Source organism: Marmota flaviventris, chromosome 11 (genome assembly GCF_047511675.1).
Source record: "Marmota flaviventris isolate mMarFla1 chromosome 11, mMarFla1.hap1, whole genome shotgun sequence".
Taxonomy (NCBI): Eukaryota; Metazoa; Chordata; class Mammalia; order Rodentia; family Sciuridae; genus Marmota; species Marmota flaviventris.
The window spans coordinates 109,855,424-109,877,107 of record NC_092508.1 but is presented as its reverse complement, the minus strand read 5'-3'; the positions used below and the strand labels follow the sequence as shown (position 1 = coordinate 109,877,107).

The following is a 21,684-nucleotide window of genomic DNA, read 5'->3' as shown; positions in this document are numbered from 1 at the left end:
ACTTGGAATATTGCCTCCATATTTAATTACCCTACCCTAAGAAAGAAATCATAGTTTGGAGGACTCTTTTAGTCAGCTCTTTTGCTTCTGTGACTAAAGGATCCAACCAAAACAATTGTACAAGAGGAAAGTTTTATATAGGGGCTCACAGTTTCAGAATTCTCAGTCCTTATACAACCAGTTCCATCCTGACAGAAGAGTATGGCAGAGGGAAGCAGCACACATGATGATCATAATGCAGACAGAGAGACTCTATTCTCCAAATATAAAATATATACCTCATACCCACACCCCAATGAACCACTCCCTTCAGCCACACCCTACCTACCTCCAGTTACTACTCAGTTAATCCCATTAGGGAATAATTCACTGATTAAGTTAAGGCTACAACCCAATGATTTATCCTCTAAACCTTCTTTCATAGTCTCACATGTGAGCTTTTGGAGAATACCTCATATCCAAACCATAACAGGGACAGTCTGAGAAGGATGTTCATACCAATATAGGGAACTTTGAAAAAATGAATTTATCACAATGAATAGGGTTCAGAAGTGCCATTCTAAAAGTAAAACCCTGCGTGACTTTGAACAGATCACTAACCCTCTCCAAGCCTGATATCCTTTATAAGGTGTGAAACTTTTTCTAATTTCTTGATTCTTTAGTTTGAATTTCACAGGCTGACAGAAATGATGGTTCACTCATATTCCAACAGTTTAGGAGGGTACCCTTGCAAGTTTAAAATGGGCAAATTTAGAATAACCCCAAAGAAATACTGTTTTACATTAACAGGTGGGGAGTGTATATGGAACAGATGGCTATAAGAGCTGGAATGAACTAAAGATATAGGTTTCCTTGATGTGTCTATCCATAAATGAGGATAGAAGGCACTCAATGGATTCTTAATGGAAAATTAAGGAGGTTTAAGGGTCCTTTTCTTACTGGTTTTGAGTACCCTTGCCATAAATAGATTGCTGAGCAAAGTGAAACTCGGAAGGCAAATCAGCAACTTCACTCCTGCTCAGAGGGCTTTTTCCTCTCTATCTTCCTTAAATGCACATTCTTAGAAGCAGCTGCTTGAAGCCTTTGCTCCCTTCATTCTTTCTTCCCTAACATTCTTCCTGTGGAGGTGCCCACAGAGCAAGTGAGGAAGTGCGGTCTCCAGATGCTGAACCTGCCAGGGTGGCGGTAATGTCTACCTCGCCTCCCGCCCTTGTCACCTTCTGGCTATCAGCGTGGTACAGATTACGCACCAATTGCATTCTTCAATTGAAACTGCAGTCATAAAATGTAAATAATTGGTCTTTTCCCATTAAGTGTGAAAAATAGGAGATAAAAAGTAGAAAGCTAAATCTAGTTCAAGGTCAGTATGCAACCATATGGCTTTCTATATTGCAAGAGTAAAATAATGGTTTCCTCGTATTCCACTTGAGCCCCTGAGCAAATCCACTGACAGCCTCTAATGTATGTGCCCGAGCAGGACCCCCATTGCATTGCACAGCTCATATCATCATCATCATTATTATTGGCTGCTCAGGTGACTGGCTAGAATGTATTTTAAAAGAGCTATGGAGGGTCACTGCAGCAAAGACCTCAGCTGTCTTCATATTGAGGTCAAGTCTATAGAAGCAGAGTCAAATGGAAATTTGAGAATAGCAAAGTTTCCCCACCTGAACATAAATCTGGAGCTTGCCTTGCTGTGTTTGAATCTGAGCTCTACCACTTGGACCATCACTCACCCTCTCTGTAATAGTAGAACCTGCCCCTGGTATAACCGGGAAGATGATGAGATATGTGTAAAGACTCTATGCAGCCCCCGCCACCACTGTATGCAGGTATCTCCATATTGGCTGGTCCACAATACCCCCGTCTCTGAGATGGGAATTGGAAGACGGGTTTTCATGCGAGTGTCTCCACACACTACATGTGTGCCAACTTTAAGAAAATGTCCTGGACCTCAGACTTCTCTCTCTGTAAAACACTGAGACTCCATGAGTTTCTCTCCAGGATTCTATTTGAGGTTACATGATCCAGGGTCTAGGTGTTCCAGCTAAGATATAAGGGGAATGTTTTAATGTAAGAAGTCTATAAAAGTCTTGCTGCTTCAGTTCACAGCACATATCACTGTCACCTCATTTCAGTATGGAAAGAATGAAAAATAAAATAATTTTATTAGAAAGTTACGTTCCGGGAAAGTGTCAGGAGATCTAAGTATATTTCTTTATTTTTATTAATATAACCTATGATGTAAGTCTCCCACTCTGGAGGAATTATACCTCTTTATATTTTAACTTTCCCTAACAGCCCTGAATTACTGATTTTATATTATATTAAAAACCAAAACTCTTATCTCTAAAATCCTATGCAGAATCGGGTAACCTGTACATCCTTCCTTCCAAAGTTAGGGTTTGATTTCTGAAAAAAAAATGTTCTCATTATTAAAAGTCCTAGAAAAGCTAGATGATAAAGTGAGGGAAAGTGGAATGAAAGAAAAAAATGATGTATTTTTTTAATATATTATTGTTCTGAGGATTGCAAAGATCTATTCAATACAATGAATAAAAACTTTCAGTATTTTCTTGTTTCTGCAGATAAAAGAGGCAAACGAAAACTTACAAGAGGATGAAGAAGATACAATTGCAGATTCTGCATTTCAGAGCCACAACCTAGGTAAAAAATTCATGTCTTGCTTCATCTTTAACTGTGAGATATTTTCCACCTGGGACTTTCTTTCAGACGTGGGACATTCCTAGTGACTGTGTCTCATGCCTGCCTCCATCAGGACTGAGCATGGTCACCTTTATCTCTTAGACATTAGACATTATTGCAAAACAAGTGGGTCAAAGCACACCTATGGAGAAAACAGGTCCTCCTTGCAAAACAAGCCAATTCAAACCGATGAGAAGGGAGTATTTCTCAATATAAAACGAAAGTGACACTGGCTGTAAATAATTTCTTTCTCAGGAGAAACAACTCTGAATGAACCCAGTGTCTATAACTTGCTCAAGAAGCAACTGAATGCAAGTATCTATTATTTAGAAATGTAAGGTGGTGGCTTTCTTAAATTAAAAAATTTTAAAAATTTCATGTTTTACATATAGAACCAAATAGAATTGCAAAATCTTCAACTCATTTTCTTCATCATTTCTGGTTAGAACCCTGAATACAGACAGACCTGTCTCTGTGTTAAGTTCAACTTGTCAGCTATTTCATAAAATTGTGCATAACACCAGATAGAAAGGAAGTAGGGTTCCCAGCACAGAGGGACTGAGCTATTTTCAGCTGGGAGGGAACCATGATGAAGAGTTATTGGTGACTGTGATCCTTGTCAGGAGATTGAAGAAGTGCTAATTTAACAGCTCCAGGCCACCGTGGATCCTTGTAGAATTAGTTGTTCCTTAGGCTCGAAAATGGCTGTGAATGTGAGCCTGCTAAGGGGTGATGGGATTATTAATCCAAATCACATTTGGGTATAGCAGAGAGCATTGAATTCCATGTTCCAGGACAAGACAGCCATACAGATCACTGGTTCCTGGTGTAATCATGTGTCCATTGCTATTATGTTTTCACTGCAGTGTCTGTCAGCTCTTGGTATCCCACAGCTCTTGGTGGGTACACTTTGGGCTGATTTGCCAGCATACCGAGCCATCTTCTGCAAACTATAATTTACAATTTCTCTCAGAGAGCTGTTGTACCCCCTCCGCTTAATGAGACTGGCACACCATTATTTTTCTTTTCAGTTGTGATTGGGAATACAAAAGTCTTAACAAACAGCTGAATGAATGTAGTGTGAATAAGATTCTATTTCTAAAAAGACATCATTTATTATAGTTGTCAATGTGAAATGCTTAAATTGGTATCAGTTCTGTATAGTTAGCTAATATGCAAGTTAAATGTTGTTTAATATTGTTTAACAGCCTTCAAACAGGATGCTATGTAAAGCCCCGCTGAATCATTTTTCCATAATGAGATGTTCTTGGCTTATAAAATAGCATATATAAATTAGAGGCTGAATTTTTGTTCAAGATAACAATAGTAATCTAAATGTTTTTAGTAGACTAGTAATCCTTTAGATCTGCACTGTTTGACATGACAGCCATTAGCCACATGTGACTATTTCAGCTTAAATTAATTAAAGCAAGATAAAATTAAAAATTCACTAAAAAATGAAAGAATTAAATAAAAAGTAAATATAAAGATTCAGTTTCTCAATCACACTAGCCACACTCTCAAGTGTTCAGTGGCCACATATTTTGTATGTTCTGTATGGACATGTCCTTCATCATGGAAGTAAACTTGCACCATCTCTATGACAGTGAATTGACTTTGTCTTCAGATCACTGTACACTTATCTCTTCAAAGTCATAGAAAGTCTATAAGATGCAATGACCACAAATAAACCAACAAACAAACCTGGCAAAGCATTACTTAAATAATAAGATCGTTTAAACATGCTTACATAATTACAAGTCTCAAGAAGAGAGATGTGTAGCAGCTCAGCAATGTTATCAAAAGCCTGACCCATTGTACCATGCTGGCTTTTTTCTTCATGCTTGTTGCTCCTGGTTGAAAATTAATTCCCTCCACTCCTGGCATCCCATTCACATTTGAGACATAAAACATAAGGAAGAGAAAACTCTCCCCAGAACCCGCCCCCCCCCCCCCGCTTATCTTACATATCATTAGTGAGAAATAGATTATCCAGTTACTCCTAGCTCCAAAAGATGATGGGAAAGTAAGTATGTCACTCCAGCATTTTTTTTATTTTCATGAAGTAGCAAGGAGTGGAAGATTGAGACTATCTCTGGGGCTAGATCACCAATAGGATCACCACATACCTCTTACAAAGCTCCTCCATTTTAAGACTGAATAAGACTCACTGAAGTCAAGTGGTTGTCTCCATTCCCCAAGAAAGGCTGAGAATATATATTTTGCACCCTGACAAAAGTGTTTTTTCTTTTGTCCAACCAGTGTTTATATATATTCTTATAATATTTTATAACCATTGAAAATATAGCATTTTCAATGATAGCACCTGAGCAAATTGAAGTATGCTCTTCTTCCAGTTAAATATCAACCAATATCTTTGACAGAAGAATAGTGAAGAGGGCTGGGGTTGTAGCTCAGTGGTAGAGCACTTGCCTAGCATGTGTGAGGCACTGGGTTCAATTCTCAGTGCCACATATAAATAAATCAATAAAATAAAGGTCCTTAAACATCTAAAAAAATATTTTTAAAAAGAGAATAGTGAAGAAAGTTGTGAATCTAAATGTTTGCATTTCTATGGTTGGGGTAATAATATTAGTTTAATCAAAACATTATAGATGTATAAGACAAGATATTAAGTAAGCATATTCTATGTTAAAATTTAAGGTTTGTGAAATGAGTAAAAGAATGCCACTAGATTTTTTTTCCTTTAAAATTGTCCTACTAAGTGTCAGACTTCCATGTTAATAAACAACTAACAAATGATAGCCTAGCCTAATGGAAGTATTAACAGAAATGATCACAACCACCATACTTCTAAATTTTGTTTACTGCTACTTAACTATAGTAGTTTCACTCTGTATATTCTACTATTTATTTACTAAGATGAAATGACAAATAGTACCTTAAATACCATTGTCTCATATTCAAAACTTCAGCTAGTGTTAAACATCAAAAATAATTCCGTAAGTGGAGACAAGGGATTTGGAAATTCTTATAAACAGGATAAAATATAATTTAAGGAATTTAAGGAAGAAGCCAAGCAGAATCCAATGGTATCTACAAAAACAAGTATACACGGGAGACTCATGAAGTGAAGTGTACATGTTATTTCCCCAAACTGAAAAGAGTTAAAAGAACAATCTACCCAGTTGTCCAGTGAGTAAATTTCCAGTGCTCCATGGTTGAATGAGACCTCTGTGCTCCTCCTCATTGATGGAGTATACTCCTAATCTCTTCTGCAGAAGCCAGTGGGAGGGTTCCTGCCACCATATTGTAGCAAGACAAAGGACATGGTCCAGCTCAAATGATCTGGCTTTCCTTGGATAGCTCTGTGAACTGCCTTGGAGTTCTCCCTTCTACCATAGAAACTGATGATACTACCTCCCAGGGATCCTCCCCCTCCAATCTGTTGTCCACCTTCCATTCCTCCCCAGCTGGCCTCTCTTGCTGGCAGCTAATGTATCATGCAGGAGGGTAATAGGTGCTTAACAAGTACCTTTGGGTGACTTAACAGCATAAGCCAATTCATTTCCATTTTTCCAGAGTCTTTCCTTGCCTCATTCCTTGTTTTTTCCTAGACTTTAGCTAGCTAATATGGTAAACTAACTCAAGTCACTATAGTAACAAAATTAAGCCAGTATCTTTTCGGGTCATGCATTTGCATTGTAGCAAGTAATCAGGTAAAGTTTTACCTCTAGTTAAGTGGGATTCTTGGAGCTATAAGTTTCAGGCACTCAGAGTGTTCATTTGAGCACATTATGGGGTGAGGAAGAAAGGGCAGGATCAAGACTACCTCAGATAATGAACAGCACAAGCTGGAGAAAGAGATCTTTTTTTTTTTTTTTTTTTTTTTTTTAATAATCCTAGTTCTGCCTTAAGGCTGGAAATGAAATGAGACAAAGCTATGTTGAGCCAAATAGAGGAGCTATGAGATTCCATGAACAAAGACTGTTTTACCTAACACGTAGACCTTGTTCCTGTCAACTTTTATCACCCATCCATAAAGCGTCTAATCTTCAGTAGTATTGCGCCTGGTCCGCACTTAGGTGGAGGCAGAAGGAATAAAAGAGTCACAGGGTGTAGAGTTGTTATTGTTGAAGAATTGCTATGCCAGATTCAAATGAAGGTCTGCACATGCAGCAGCTTCTTCCTCCAGAAGAACAGAACAGTCCTGGTGCCAGAGCTTGTATAGATGTAGCTGTTTCTTTGGTCAGGGGAGAAGGACAGTCTCCCAGACTAGTGAATCAAGTGCTTCACTTACTAGAGAAAGAAGCCCGACCTTGGCACTCACCTCATTTGAACCCACTTCATTGTTTCAGAGCCCTGATAGAAAAACAAATGTGTTTTTAAACACATTTTTTTTTTAAACCTAAGACTGAATTATCCTATTAGTACCAATTGTATTAGATTTAGGCAGGAGCTCAGAGCTCCGGTGGTTTAAATAAGAATAAAAATGCCTTGCCGTTAGGCATGAAACTCCAGAGGGAGGTGGCCTAGGCTAATAAAAGGGTGCCAGACTCCTCCAGTCTTGTCCTAAGTGATAGGATTTCATCCACAAAGGAAAGACAAATGGCCAAAGGAAACAGCATGAAAATACCAACAGCAAACTCCAAAGGGGGAGCTGTTCCTCAGATGGATTCCATTCCTCATGTGATTTCTATCTGAAGTGTCCCCTCAGGCTCTACAATGTCCATTCTTGTGTCCACTGTCCAACTGGTAGTAAAGAAGAAGGGATGGTAAAGGACACAGTCCATTTATTTAAGAATACTTCCCATTAGTTGTACATCCTTTCTGCTAACATCTCGTTGGCCTTAAGTTGGTCCTATAGCATGGGAAACACTGTTCCAGGCAGACAACCATATGTCCAACAAGAAATAAAGATTTCTTTAACTCTGAACAAAGGAGAAAATGGAAATTAGAGGACATCTTGCATCTAGCCTGTTGCCCACCCCACTAATATTATCTTTTCCAACCTCAGCTGATCTGTGCTACAGGAACACAAATTAGCACTGTCATTTAAGAAAGTCATAGGAAAATTGGAGAGTTATTGTGAAAGATGCAGTTGATTTCAGTGACTTATGCTTTGTTGCTATTTTGCATAATCTGTACTTGTATTACTCTCTATTTGGACATTTAACCTTGAGGAACTTTTGGAGAAAATGTATTGAACTTGGATTAATTTTCCACTACCATATTTATGAAAAAATACATAATCAGTCACCAACAAAGTACACAGAGATTCAAGTAAATCTCTTACGGAATACAGTGCATCGAGAATTTTCCTTTCTCGAAAATTAAAGCTATTGGGACAGAAGGGCTCTAGTACTGTAGCTGCCAATGAGTTGAAATTTTTGATAATTTGTGTTTTATTTCAAGAATATTACTAATTTTCTCCAATGAGAAAATTTGAAGAAAATTTAGAAATTTAATGTAGGGGAATGGTATTTATATTTTAAATAAAATTAAGTCAGATCCTAGAAAGTTGACCAGACTTTCATAGCTTTCTGAGAGGAAGGATGATTATGAATAGTGTGCCAACTTAGACTTAATCATGGAAAGAGTGAGCTACTGATGATCTATGCAAAATATGGGTGGGAAACGGAAATGTTCTTAGTTGCTGCTTGGATAGTACAGGTTCTTTCAAACTCTGAAGACTGGCAGCACATTGGAAATTACCTAAATAACAATGCTTATGGATGGAGAATTGGATGGTATGGTTTTACATGATTCTAATCCCATATTAATACTTAGCAGGGTGATTTTAGCCCTGTATTTCTATACTTACAAAATGATACCTAAGAGGCACTGTAGAGTAGTAGCTTAGACAAGGATGCTTTCACTGTGGCTGCACTGAACTCACCTATTTAAAACTGACTTTGAGTAACAAACTCCAAAGGGAGAGATTTACATCTGGCCAAGGCAGAATGAACTGTAGACTCATGTTAGCTTCATGTCAGGTCTATATGACCCATGAAAACCGGACCATCCTTTTGACTAAGGACTGGAAATAATGTATGATTGTTCATCCATTGAGTATTGGCTGTGTTGCAAGCCCTGTGACCCGCCCCCCCCCTTCTTTCTCATTCCATCATGGCTTGTTCTCTGGGTTGATCATCTGTCCACTTGCTCTTATGTGTACCTTCCTCTCACTATGAGAGACTCACCAGATAAAGCTTTGGTGGAGATCTATGTGTTTGTGAGCATACTGAATCCCACTTTTTTACTCCCTCCACTTTTTTCCAGTGGAAAGAGAATTGTATACTTAGAGTGTTGAAGGTATGACTTTTTTCTTACTATAAAATATTTACTTGTATAGATTGCACCAGGAAGCTAAATTCTATTTTATTCAATAAGACTATATTGTGTATTGTCTGCAAGTCATGCCCTGTGTCAGATACTGGGGATACTAAGATAAATAAGGCATAATATCTTCCCTCTACAACTCCAGTCCAGTAGGTAAACAGAAACACAAACAGATAATTTGAATACAGTGTGATCACTGATAAGATAGAGGTGTTCTCTGCATACATATAAGGCAATAGGGTACAACCCAGCTATAGATGGAGTTGAGAGCATTGATTTTTGTCTGTTGGTAAGAGAGATGTCCTAAAAGAGAGAATATTCCTCAAATCAAGAGAGATACTGTGAGCAAAGGTCTGGAGATAGGTTCCTAGGATCTTATTAGGGAGGGCAATTGGTAAGAGACCAGCTTATGTAGAGTAGAGGACAGATTTTGAGGATGAAGTAAAGACAGAGTTCAGTTCATGGGATGGGACCAGGTGGTGGAGACCTTGAAAGCCAAACCCAGATTTTTGAACTTACAGACAACACATGGACTTTGGAAAGTTTTAAATGATGACCATGATAAAAGGTACCTATCCTATCGCTATGATGCCCACACTTTGGCATTTAAAATAAAAACACATTTTCACTTAGCTTTGGGCCAACCAAATTTTGTAGGCACCTTCATCCTCATGAAATACCATTCCTCATCAGTGCTGTGCTTTGATAAATAGAGTTATTTATTTGTGTAAAAGGATGGGCAACTGGCAATATTTACGAGTTTCCAAAAGGCTCCCTGCTCCAAAAGCACCCCTGCCAGCCTACCAGGACATGTTTGACAGCCACCAATTGGTGACTGCATTGAATAGAAAGTCCTCTAGTCACTTGTCATGATGCATATGGTCTCTGGAAAAACTCATGCTAAGCATCGCTGGCTGATTGCAGTGGTGAACTAATACCCCAAAAGAATGAGCTATGGGGCAGGTACATTTTCCTGCCTGGGAATTAAGAAGTACAAGAAGGAGGGATTTGACATTTAGGAAAGGTAAGGATGGCATGCTGCAAATCAGGGGCAGAGGCAGACCTGCAGTCCTAGGGAGTACCATGAATTAACCCAAGTGCCCGAAGCGGAAGGGCCCATTGAAAAGGTAATGGATGGGACACATTAAGTTCTTCCTTTTTTCCACATTTTCCCAAGGCTTATTTCTCTGAAGTACAAAGCTGAAGAAACTGAACTAGTTATATGTAGAGAGATCTTTTGTTTTGTTTTGTTTTGTTTTTTGTACAGTTCCCTCAATTTCCTATGCACAATTAATTCACTTAAGTATAAGAATGTGTCTATGACTATGGCATAATAAGGCATAGGTGAGGGTCAAAACAAGGTCAATGACAATGTGCCTCATATAAGAATCCTGAAAGCTGCTCATGTGACACATAATTCTGGAAGAAGTAAGATAATGCTATACATTATATATTATCAATTCTTTTTTAAAAAAATTTTTTATCTGTAGATGGACACAATATCTTTATTTATTTCTCTTTATGTTGTGCTGAGGATCTGACCCAGTACCTTACATACGCGAAGCAAATGCTCTACCACTGAGCCATAACCCCAGTCCCACTATTGATTCTTTATTAAGAGATTTCTGTGTGGTGGGCACTGACCTAAGTATTTTATGTCTGCCCCTTATTTTATCCTCACACCAACATAGATATGATATCCTGCAGATGAAGAAATGGATGAACTTAAAGGTCATGCACCCTGCTTAGCAGCATGACTGGTATGTAGTATAGTCATCATTCAAATCCAGATTTATCAGTTGAGGTAAAACAAAGTAAATAAGAATTCTTAATGATGACTAAGTATTTGGGAAGATCACTGTTCTGGTCCCAGAGACCAAGGATCCTTTAATTAGAGTATTTGTCCAGAAGTCAAAGAAGGACTCAAAGAAGTCCCTGGGTCAATGACTGATCCAGGCAGGTTTTGTAGTTCACGTGGATAAATCAGAGAAGTGATGGGAATTTTTTTATATTCCTTTGTTTTATTTCTTTATTTTTATGTGGTGCTGAGGATCGAACCCAGGGCCTCACACGTGCTAGGTGAGGGCTCTACCGCCAAGCCACAACCTCAGCCCCTGATGGGAATTTTGAGGAATGGAAAGATCATGACCCATCCTAGGGAAGTAACTCCAGTTATTATCCTAGAAGATCGCTAACCCAATGTCGCCAAGTCTTTATGTTTTCACCAGAAGCTTCAAATCTAGGTTTTTATATGAAATATGGTTCATTAGAAAATGTGGGCTCAGGTCCTTAAAAATTTTTTTAAATCTTCAGAGACTTCCATTTGTCTGGTGATAAGCCAAATTAGAATTTCAATATCTTTGTACAGAATGCTACACCTAAAAGTATAGATTTCAATATAAAATCCGCACATTTCCTCAAATGTATGACTGAGCTGCAAGCAAGGAATTCATCAGAGGCTAGGAAGAAAGCTTTAGTTCATAGGGGAAAGAGAGTGCTATAGCCAGCATTTGTTTAGGGACTCTGTGCTAATCTCTGGCGAGCTGGAGCTAGGGTGACCGGCTGTCCCAGTTTGCCTGGGATTTTCTTGGTTTTAGCATTGAAAATTCTTATATCCTGGGAAACCCTCAAAACTAGACATACTAGAACAGGTTGTCACACTTTATGGAGCCTTGAATTAAGAAGCTGAACTGTTGACAGATTGAAAGCAGAAGGCCCAAGGAAAGTGAGATGTTAGATCAAAGAGACCTGCTTTCTACCTGCAGCATAAAGTTGGATTCCCAAGGGCAGTTGCTACAAACCCACCCTGCAGAGGAAGGCTTTGAAGATAAGAACCTGACTAAGCCTTAACTCAGTCTTAGCTCTAGCTGGGAAAAAAAGAAAAGGAAAACTTCTCCTCTGCAGACTCTGAATCATTAGCTCATTCACTTTCTTTGTGTCTCCTAAATCTCCCAGCTTGATATTTTAAAATAGTCCCACTAATGCTTTTAATACTCCAGGGAAGAAAGTGAAGGAGGAATAGATGAAACAAAAATAGCAAAATATTAATGTTTTTAAGTCAGACAATGGGCATCTGAGGATCTATCACATTTTTGGAGTGTATTTGAAATTTATCATAATGAAAAGTTTTTTAAAAAAAATGTAGACTAAAGTTGATAGTATTTCCTAGAGAATGGCAGAATCCAACTCAAACGCTCTCTTTAGGCACCCACTCTAAACATTACATACAAATAAGGTTCCAAGGACAATTGATTCAATTAAAAAAAAAATCACTACAATATGAGAGGGGAAAATGGCTCATTAGTTCATTAGTGATACTCAGAAAAAAGAAAAAAAAACAATCTATAGAAAGAATCCTGCAACGACTACAGAATTTGAAATTATCCAGTAAAGAATATAAAAATATTAGTATATCAAAAGAAATAAAAATGGAAAATGAAAGTTAAAGGAACAAACAAATGAGCAGTTGGATTCGAAAAAAGGCACAATAGAACTTCAAAAAAAGTAGGAATTGGTTAGATAATGTGTATCACAACTGAAGAGATAATTTCTGATAAGAGTTGAAAAATTACACAAAATGCATCATAGACAAACAAAGTGAGGAACAGGAAAGAATAAGAGACACCTGAAGGACAAGATAATGCAACCCACATACATCTAATTGCAGCTCCAGAAGGAGAGAATAGAATGAACAGGGCAGAAATAGCGTTAAAATAGATGACAACTGAGATGTTTGCAGAATTGAATAAAGTTACCAACCCTCAAATTCAGGAAGCCAAATTAGTTCTAAGCAAGATAAAATAAATCTACACGAGGGCAAATCTTAATGCAGAACACCAGGAATAAATGAAAGATATTTAAACATAAGTAAAATACAGATTACCTAGTAAAGGATGACAGTTCAAATGGCAATGAACTTTTCTATGGCAACAATGAATGCCAGAAAACAATGGAATTAGATATTTAGTGTGCTAAGATACATTAATTATCAGTCTAGAAATGAATACTCGGAAGAACTATGCCTCAAAAACCAGAGTAGACAGGTATATTTTCCTAAGCTAAAACAAAACAAAACTGAGTTTTCTATCATTACATCCTTGCTACAGTGATTTCTAACAAATGGACATGGGTCAGGAGAAAAGCGATCCCAGAAAGGACTGATATTGAAGAGCTAATGAGTAAAGTTATAAGCATTTTACATAACAATAAAAGTTATATGAATCTGTACACACATATACAAATATCTTTTACTATAATATGTCAGAGTCCACCAGGATTCACTTCATGTATCTATTAACTTTGGCATGATTGAAAAAAAATGTATTAGCTTGAAAGGAATAAGATGCTGGAAGGATAGATCAGGTGAGGGCTGTAGCAAATCGTGGAGATGAAAATTGAATTGTTTAATGACATGTGCAGCTGAGAAGAGAGTAGGGAAAGCAGTCTTGGGAACAGGATGCTCTTGGCTTGAACAAATCCTTAAACAAGAGATGTGCTCAAGAGAAGGATAATAGGCTACAGAGAAAGGGAGACTATCAGTTTGCAGTAAATCTATTACAACACAGAACTGATCTGGGTACTCTTTTTAATAAGTCATAGACATGCAGCCATAGCTGACTGCTTCTAAAGAGAAGTCCTCATTTTTTTAAATTGGTAGCGCCTGAGAAAATAACTTATCAATGTCAGTCTTAATTTCTTTCATCAGCCCATTGATAGAAGGTGAGAAGAGTCATTTAGCCATCATCTTATCGCTGGTACAGTGTTGGCTGCACTCATTTTGCACACAATCAGATAAAAGATGTTTGCTTTATCTTTGCTTTCACACCCTGGTACAGCTAAAAGCTTTTCAGGAAGGGGACAGAATGAGCTGAGAGGTTACCGGGTTATGAAACATTGTCACAGCCTAGCCAGAAGCACTGAATCAATTTCCAATATGTTTCTTATGTAGCTAAAACCTATACTCTGGAGATGTTATTGTTTGATTATAAAAGCAGAAGGAATTTCAAGAGAGACTTTCATGCCACCATGATAAACAGTCTCTGCCTGTAACTCGATTGTGTCAACTCCCAAACGGAAGGAAAATCTACTTTAAGGTGACTCTCTGCCCATTTGAAACTCAGCCTTGTGTTCCACCTTGAGAGCCCTTTTGGAAGGAATCAAGTGCAAGTGTGTATTTGGGACAGGAATCAGTTATCTTGCTTCCAGGCAAAGTGGTACATTCCAAAGACACTCTTTCCTCTGTTGACCTGGTCATAAGAATGCTTTCCTAATGTCAAAAGTATTTGTGCATTATTCTGCTGTTAATAAGTATTTTTTTAAAAATCAATCACTTTCCTACATAAACATAATTTCTTTAAAGTACTACTTCACATATTCTAAGTTACAATTGAATCAGATTTTAAAGGAGAAAAGTGGCAAGGAGGAGGCAGTGGTAATGAATGTTGGCAGTCAAGAGGAGACTGAAATTTTGGATGCTATGACTTGGTGCAAAACTTTTCATCTCTCTGTGTCTAAGTCTTTTCGGCCGTAGAGGGAGGAGAATTTGTTCCAGAAACAGACTGCTGCTTCTGATAATCTTTGAGGTAACAAGTTTCTACCTGAACTTCAGACTGTCCACAACCATCCATGTCGATTGAGTTCCCATGTCCCATGAGTCAGTGAGAAGAGTGTTTCAGTAACAGGTTCTGAATACACAAGTTGCAAAGCTGAACCAGCAGCAGTCTCTGGGCAGAACTTAGACTTTGTGCATAGCAGTCATGTTACCACCACCTGTTTGCCTAGAGCTGTGCATTTTGGAGAGTGCTTCCACTGATTCCCTTGACAGGCTCATAGCCAGGGTGTTACATATGCAGACTGAGGCCCTGAGCAAGTTCCTGAACCTCTTTGAGCCTTCATCTCCTCATCTGCCAAATGGAGATAATAGAAATATTTGAAGTAACATTGAAAGGAGCATTAAGTGTACTTGTGCACGTGAGCACTTGAAACTACTCCAGGTATGAGCAAGAACACAATTGTTGGTCTTCACTGTTGTAGTTATTTAGGAAGATCTAATGTATAGGTTACTCTAGGTGTTATCTCTCTGAATGGTGAGGAAGATAAGGCATGAAGAAGTGTCCTTGTCTTGTTCATAATTCATCCTAGGTGATGACAAGAGTCCTATGGAAGATTAGACTGCCTTATAACAGAAGAACTTAAGTCTTGGAAGCTCCTACTCATAAACCTCACACATAGATAAAAAGGCCTAGGATGGCCTTCTGTTCCCAGCAAGTCCTCAAGCATCACATTCCCCACACTCTGAAATGCACCTGAACCATCACCACCAGTCGTCTGCAGCATCTTACCTGATCCTTTCTGCCTTCATCCTCTTCCTCCCAAACTGTCTCATGTCCTGATGTTTTGCCCATTTGAAAAGTTCTAGTGTGCACAAAGGAACTCGTAAAAAAACTAAGCTGCTCCACAGCTAGGGGTGAGTCGCTTTCATTATCCAGTGCTCAAACCTCAAAGCACAGCCACAAACCAACTTCAGTTCAGTTACTAAATATTTATTAGGTATTGACTTCATTCCAGGCATTGTGCTAAACCTTAGGGGTATGAAAATGGAGACTCCATAGGCTGTGGATTTGTTGAGCTTATCTGATCTGATTCTGAACCAGAATCCTTGTTTACATCTTTTTCTTAAATTTACTTGAAGACTGCATCACGCTAATCTCTCGCCTTGATATTAAATTCTACATAAAGGTCAATTTGCCTGGCCTGTTCTTTAAAATTTTCCTTAGGCATTACCAAAAATGTCTTGATGACTATAAAGAATCCTATTGTTGTAGATGATCGAGAACTTACTTTCCTTCGTAGTTCCTAAATTATGTGAACTTATCCTTCTTGGCATGCTGGCAGAGACAAATAATTTCTTTAAAACAGATGGCATGCAGAGCCATTGTTTAAATGTCAGCTCTGCTGCTGTTTATTGCCCTACTTATCCAGGGAGATATTTGCATGCTGGATTCACCTGAGCAATTGGTCTGCAGTGCAGAGGAACTAGGAAGCTTATTTGGGCATTATTTTCTAATCAAGCCCCTTCGATATTCCCATTAGGTTTGGGAATGACAGGTGCTATAACTGTAACTTTATTTTTGATGACTATTAAACTTATGTGCATTATTGTTTTATTTTTATAAAATAGTAGGATTGGCTTGTTGAATTATTTTCAAGAATATAATATTTGGCAGTGGAATAGTTTAGAGTATCCCAATAGATCCTGTGACAAGAATTCAAGGGCAAGTTAATTATCAAGAAGTACAGGAAAGACCAATAGGGGACAGATGTCAGGCAGAGAAGGAAAACCATCAGTAAAAGTTAAAGGCACATTGTTATCACACCAGCTCCACCAGGGCCAGCTACATAATTTGCACAGCCCAGTGCAAAACAAAACACAGGGTCTCTTGCTCAAAAGTTATTAAGAACTTCAAGACCAATACAAGGTGGGAAGGAAAAGAAAAGTGAGAGAGGATTCCATGAAAATAGAATCTCTTCTGAGAGATCAATGGAGTAGGGGGAGGGGACTGTGGAGTAGGGAATACAGACAGGAAGGGGGAAGAGTGGTGGAATAAATCTGCCCCAACTTTCCAATGTACATATATGAATATGCAAAAGGAACTAATTTTTAAAAAATGGATAGAAGAAAGATCAGTAGAATAGAGGAACGGAAATGGAAAGGAGGAGGACAGGGAAGTACTGGAGACCGAATCAGAGCAAATTATGTTTCATACTTGTAGAATCATGTCAAAATGAACCATAACATTATGTATAACTGAATAAATTGACTTAAAAAAAGAAAACCGAACAGAATCTTGGTACAGAGACAGCAGTGGACAGGTTCCTGTGGGACTTCCCAGCTCACACACATATCACTAGCCCTGGTTACTACCATGAGAGACAGAGAGACAGAAGCTTAGCCTGCAGCTTCGGGTATATAGAACCCAGGTCTCAGAGTTTTCCCACCTGAGGAGTGGGGAATCTGAGTATCACCAACTCCCATTGTGACTGCTGCAGAGCTGCTTCTGGGGCTGTTATTGTTGAGCAAAGGGACGGTGGTTCCTGGAAATTAGAAATGCTCAAGTAGTAAGGTCCACTTGAGTAAGGCAGTACCAGCAGACTCCCAAATATTATGATCCTAAATAACCTATTTCTCCCATCTGAGCTTTATTTGCCTCTTCTGGGAAACGGACTTAGAATTATTCTCAGTCTATTTCCACAAGATTTGAGGCACCTGCATCCATATCATACTGGGAAAGGAGTTTTAAAATAATTTCATTTCTAAGGAATAGGGATCTCCCACAAAGCTTAGAGAGGAGCGGTATTGCCAGGTTCACTTCTACTGAGTTTGGAACACCCTTCTTCATGTGTTTATTTGAAGAAGATATAAAACGGTTTGAACTAGAAAATGATTTCCCCTCATTTTAGCTCTTTAATCATTTCTGTTTGCCATAAACATCAGCTCCTTAATTACTGTTATTTTATGTTGTGGTTAATTTATATTATGGTTAATTCAGCTTGAATAAGTCATGGGGTACCCAGGTGTTTGATCAAACACTGTTCTGGGTGTTTCTGTAAGGGTATTCTGGCATGAGATGATGATGATGATGATGATGATGATGATGATGATGATGATGATTTACCAGAGATTGAACTCAGGGGCACTTAACCACTGAGCCACATCATGCCCTTTTTATTTTTATTTTGAGACAGGGTCTCACTAAATTCCTTAGGGCCTCACTAAGTTGCTGAGACTGGCTTTGAACTTGAGTTCCTTTTGCCTCAGCCTCCTGAGCCACTGGGATTTCAGGTGTGCACCATCACATCCTGCTAGACAACCTTGAAAATTGATAGACTGAGGAAAGAAGCTTGTTGTCCTTAATGCGGTAGATTTTTATACAATCAGGCAAAGATCAAAATCGAATTTTAAAAAAGCTGACAACCACCCCCAACTCACTCCTATCACCACCACTAGTCTGGAAAGAGAATTCTTCTTCCTGCCTGCCTGACTTCCAAGTGGGACATGATATTTTTCCTGTTTTTTAACTGAAACAGGTTTTTCCTAGGTCTGGAGCGTGTTGACCTTTGGTCTGGAGCTCTACCTTGGCCCTCCTAGGCCTCCAGCTTGCGGACTCACCCTGCAGATCTTGGGGCTTGTCAGCCTTCATAATCATGGGAGCTAATTCCTTATAAGATACACTCATACGTATCTTCAGTTGGTTCTCTTCCTCTGGAGAATGTCAACTAACACAATTAGATGCAATTAAATTTTAACAGAATGATTAGGATATCAACTATAGGAGTTGAATTGCTGCCAGCAGCCCAGGTTTGCTTGTCTAGACCCAGGAAAACGGAGCCAGTAAACTTACATCCTATAAACTGGGAAGGGATGGGGAGAGACTGTAGATGCCCGGATTCCACCCACATTTTCACCTTTTATGTAAAACAGCGGAGTAGGTGGCACTAATGAAACCTAGTTATGAAAAAGTCTCTCCTTTAGCCCTCTGGTTTCATGAAAGCAAACAAAGGTAGACATTTTTACTTAGAATAGATCTGAACTCAAAACACATCTCAATATCTGTAAGACATGAACTTCCTCACAGAGGTGCATGACTTCTGTAGACATACTCACTTCACGCCAAGGGGACCAAAGATGCTGGAGACCTGGTGTGGGGGAAGGACATCAGGCCCTGGAAATCCACTTACCTGCACCCAGCATATTTATTCATTATGCAGTAATAGATCCCTATTAGGGAGAATTTGTGGTTTAAAGCGGAGCTCCTCTAAGGGCAAAAATGTGACTTCAGGCATGCATAAGATGCTCCTGCTAAAATCACTGGAAGTTGCTTTCTATGTAGTTAATTGTAATGACTGGTCAGAATCTGAATGCCAATTAGAGCATTGTGCAGCTCACATGTTGTCCTGAACTTGAAGGAGATGGGGCTACAGAGAAACCCAGATTAAATATCCTTCCTTCTCATAAACCAGCATGTCTAGGATTCCATGGTGGGGTGCTGAATTTGCCCCGATCTTCCTTTGTAAATATGAATTGTACAGGATTTTGTGATGAAATTACCATAAAGAAGGAGAGTCTACTCTTCAGGGAGTATTATGGTTTGGATGTGAGTAGTCCCCAAAAGCCTATGTGTGAGACAATGCAAGAAGATCCTGAGAGTCTTCATCCAATCAGTGAATTGTATCTTGTTGGGATTAACGGGGTGGTGATTGGAGGCAGGTGGGGTGTGGCTGGAGGAAGTGGTTAATTGGGGGTATGGCCATGGGGTATATATTTTGTATCTGGAGAGTGGAGTCTCTGCTTCCCAATGATGTGAGCTGCTTCCCTCTGCCACATTCTTCCACCAGGATGAGGTGCCTCATCTCGAGCCCCCAGGAATGGAGCTTACTGTCTGTGGACTGAGACCTCTGAAATCATGAGCCCTCAAACTTTCCCTCCCCTACAATTATTCCGGTCATATTCTTTAGTTACTATATTGAAAAAGCTGACTAAAACACGGAGTAAGAAAACATTCCCACTGGACATCAACCCTACATGAGAGAGCAACATATTGGAGTCACACGCACATACCTGCCTTTGCATTAATTACATAGGGATACTTGAATCCAGACAGATTTTGAACCTTAACTCTGCCAAATTCTGTGCCCTAGTATGATCGGCTCCTTGGACGAGGAGTGGGTAGAAGCCATGGGGCACCTACATAGCTTCAGTTAGCCATATCGGTTAGTGAGCTTGTACTTAGAAGGATCATGAAATGTTTCCAGGGCAGCATTCTGCAGGCATTCAGAACAGAACCTGAAATGAATTTTTCAGAAACACGTGGGCTTGGCTGGGCTGGGCAGGTCACATTGGAGTTTCTCCTTTACCTTCGTAATTAAGCAAGTTTTGCTGTCACAACTCTGAAGGTTCCATTCCATTGCCTTCCTCAGGACCCCGGAGAGGAACTTTGGTCTCTTCTTCCCACTCCTCATTCTGCTCCCTCCTTAATTTCTTCCAAGTCTGTGTGGAGGCTGGAAGATGGGGCTTCCCATGTGTCCTGAGACTTACTTGACACATTCTCATCATGTTCATCCAGAAGTTCACTTAGCTTCCTTTGTCTTCCTACTTAATTCACCTTCTGCAACACCACCCATTTAGAGTTTTCCTTTATGCTTCCCCAGATCCCCATCCTCCTCACATTGGCTACTCTCTTACTCTCTTCTCCATGCTCTAACTCTGCCTCCTAATTTTAGGACCCACCTCCCACCCCCACACTTTATTGCCAATTCTTCACCTTTGGAAAAACCAGTCATTTTTGTGGCTCCTTTCATCTCTTTCTTCCAGTCTCCATAAAATACATGCTTTCTACAGAACCAGTAGCATGTTCGATATTTTTCAACATTCAATGTCAGTGTCATTTTGTTGGAAAGCCACGTTCATATTATGACAGTTGCCCTAGATGTACCAACACATGTTTTTGATAACATCTTTTGAATTTTTATATATTGACCTTAGATCAAAATAGTGCAGCTTCTCATCACATTTTCTGTCAAGTCCTGTTTTATTTTTTTTTCCTAAATACGAAACAAAGGCCAAAAATACATAAGATTCAAACTTCAAATGCAGTGTCATAAGTGCTAAACAAATTTCTGAGCCTTCACGTCTTTCATACACCTCCCCTAGCCTCTCAGGAATCAAAACAATGCACCATGGAGAGAATTGAATCTGAAACCACTGTACTTAGTTTTCAGTTAATTTGGCCCCTTGGTTGATGAATCTTTATTTTAAATCTTTGCCTCAGTTTCTGCATCTGTCCATTGGTCCTACTAATTTTCTGCCTTCCCCAGATCAGAGCATGGTTGTTGGGAGAGTCAAAGGAAGAGAAGGTCATAGCAACATATTTTGAATATAAAATGGTTCAAAAGGGCAAGGGACTCCTTATACAGCCCCTGAGCTCTGCTGGATACCGAAGTCACAATCATTTGCTATCTAGTTTTCACTATTTCCACTCCTACCAAAACCCTAGTTGGAACGCTACCCTTTTTAGCCAAGCAAGTACTGGAGGGTTTTTTTCCTCCCTATGTCCTTTCTTTTATAAATCTTTTAAAGGAAAAAAATTCTACCTCTGTGATACTCTTGTTCTAAAGATCCCCAAGACCAGAACCTAGGCCGAATGTAAGAATGGAAGCAGATGGTGAGAGGCCAAAGTCCTGGGGTATGGCTTGAGTGTGTGGATGGTAGATGGGGAAAGACAATTTGAAAAATGACAGTCTTTCTGAATATGAGATGATTTTAGAAAGTGAGATTGAAAAGGAAGAAAAGTAAAAAGGGTACATCAAACCAAATAGGTTTTAAGGTGCATCAGACTATTTATTTTAAATGATAGTTATAAAATCTCATTAGAAAGGAAGTGCTGGGGAAAAAAAAAGGATTCTGACTTGGTTATAAAATGGTTCACCAGCATTCATAATGGAGTGTAATTGAATTAGAAAAAAAAATATAATAAATACCACAGGAGAAAACCTAGAAGATGAATATATTCTCAGCAACATCCTGGAATTTGGTCTAGAGAGGAAGAGCAAGTAAGGTTGTAGTAGTTGCAGAGTAATGGAAGAGGCCTGAGCTTGGTATTAGAAGACTTGGCTTTA

General features: G+C 39.0%; 1 protein-coding gene across 1 annotated transcript in view; it reads left to right on the top strand.

The window, feature by feature from the left end:
* Nckap5 (NCK associated protein 5) overlaps positions 1-21,684 on the top strand; it is a 777,883-nt gene that overhangs the window by 732,556 nt on the left and 23,643 nt on the right. The window contains exon 15 of the mRNA XM_071619312.1: positions 2,589-2,667. Coding sequence (XP_071475413.1) covers positions 2,589-2,667 — 79 coding nt within the window. The remainder of the gene's footprint in view (positions 1-2,588; positions 2,668-21,684) is intronic.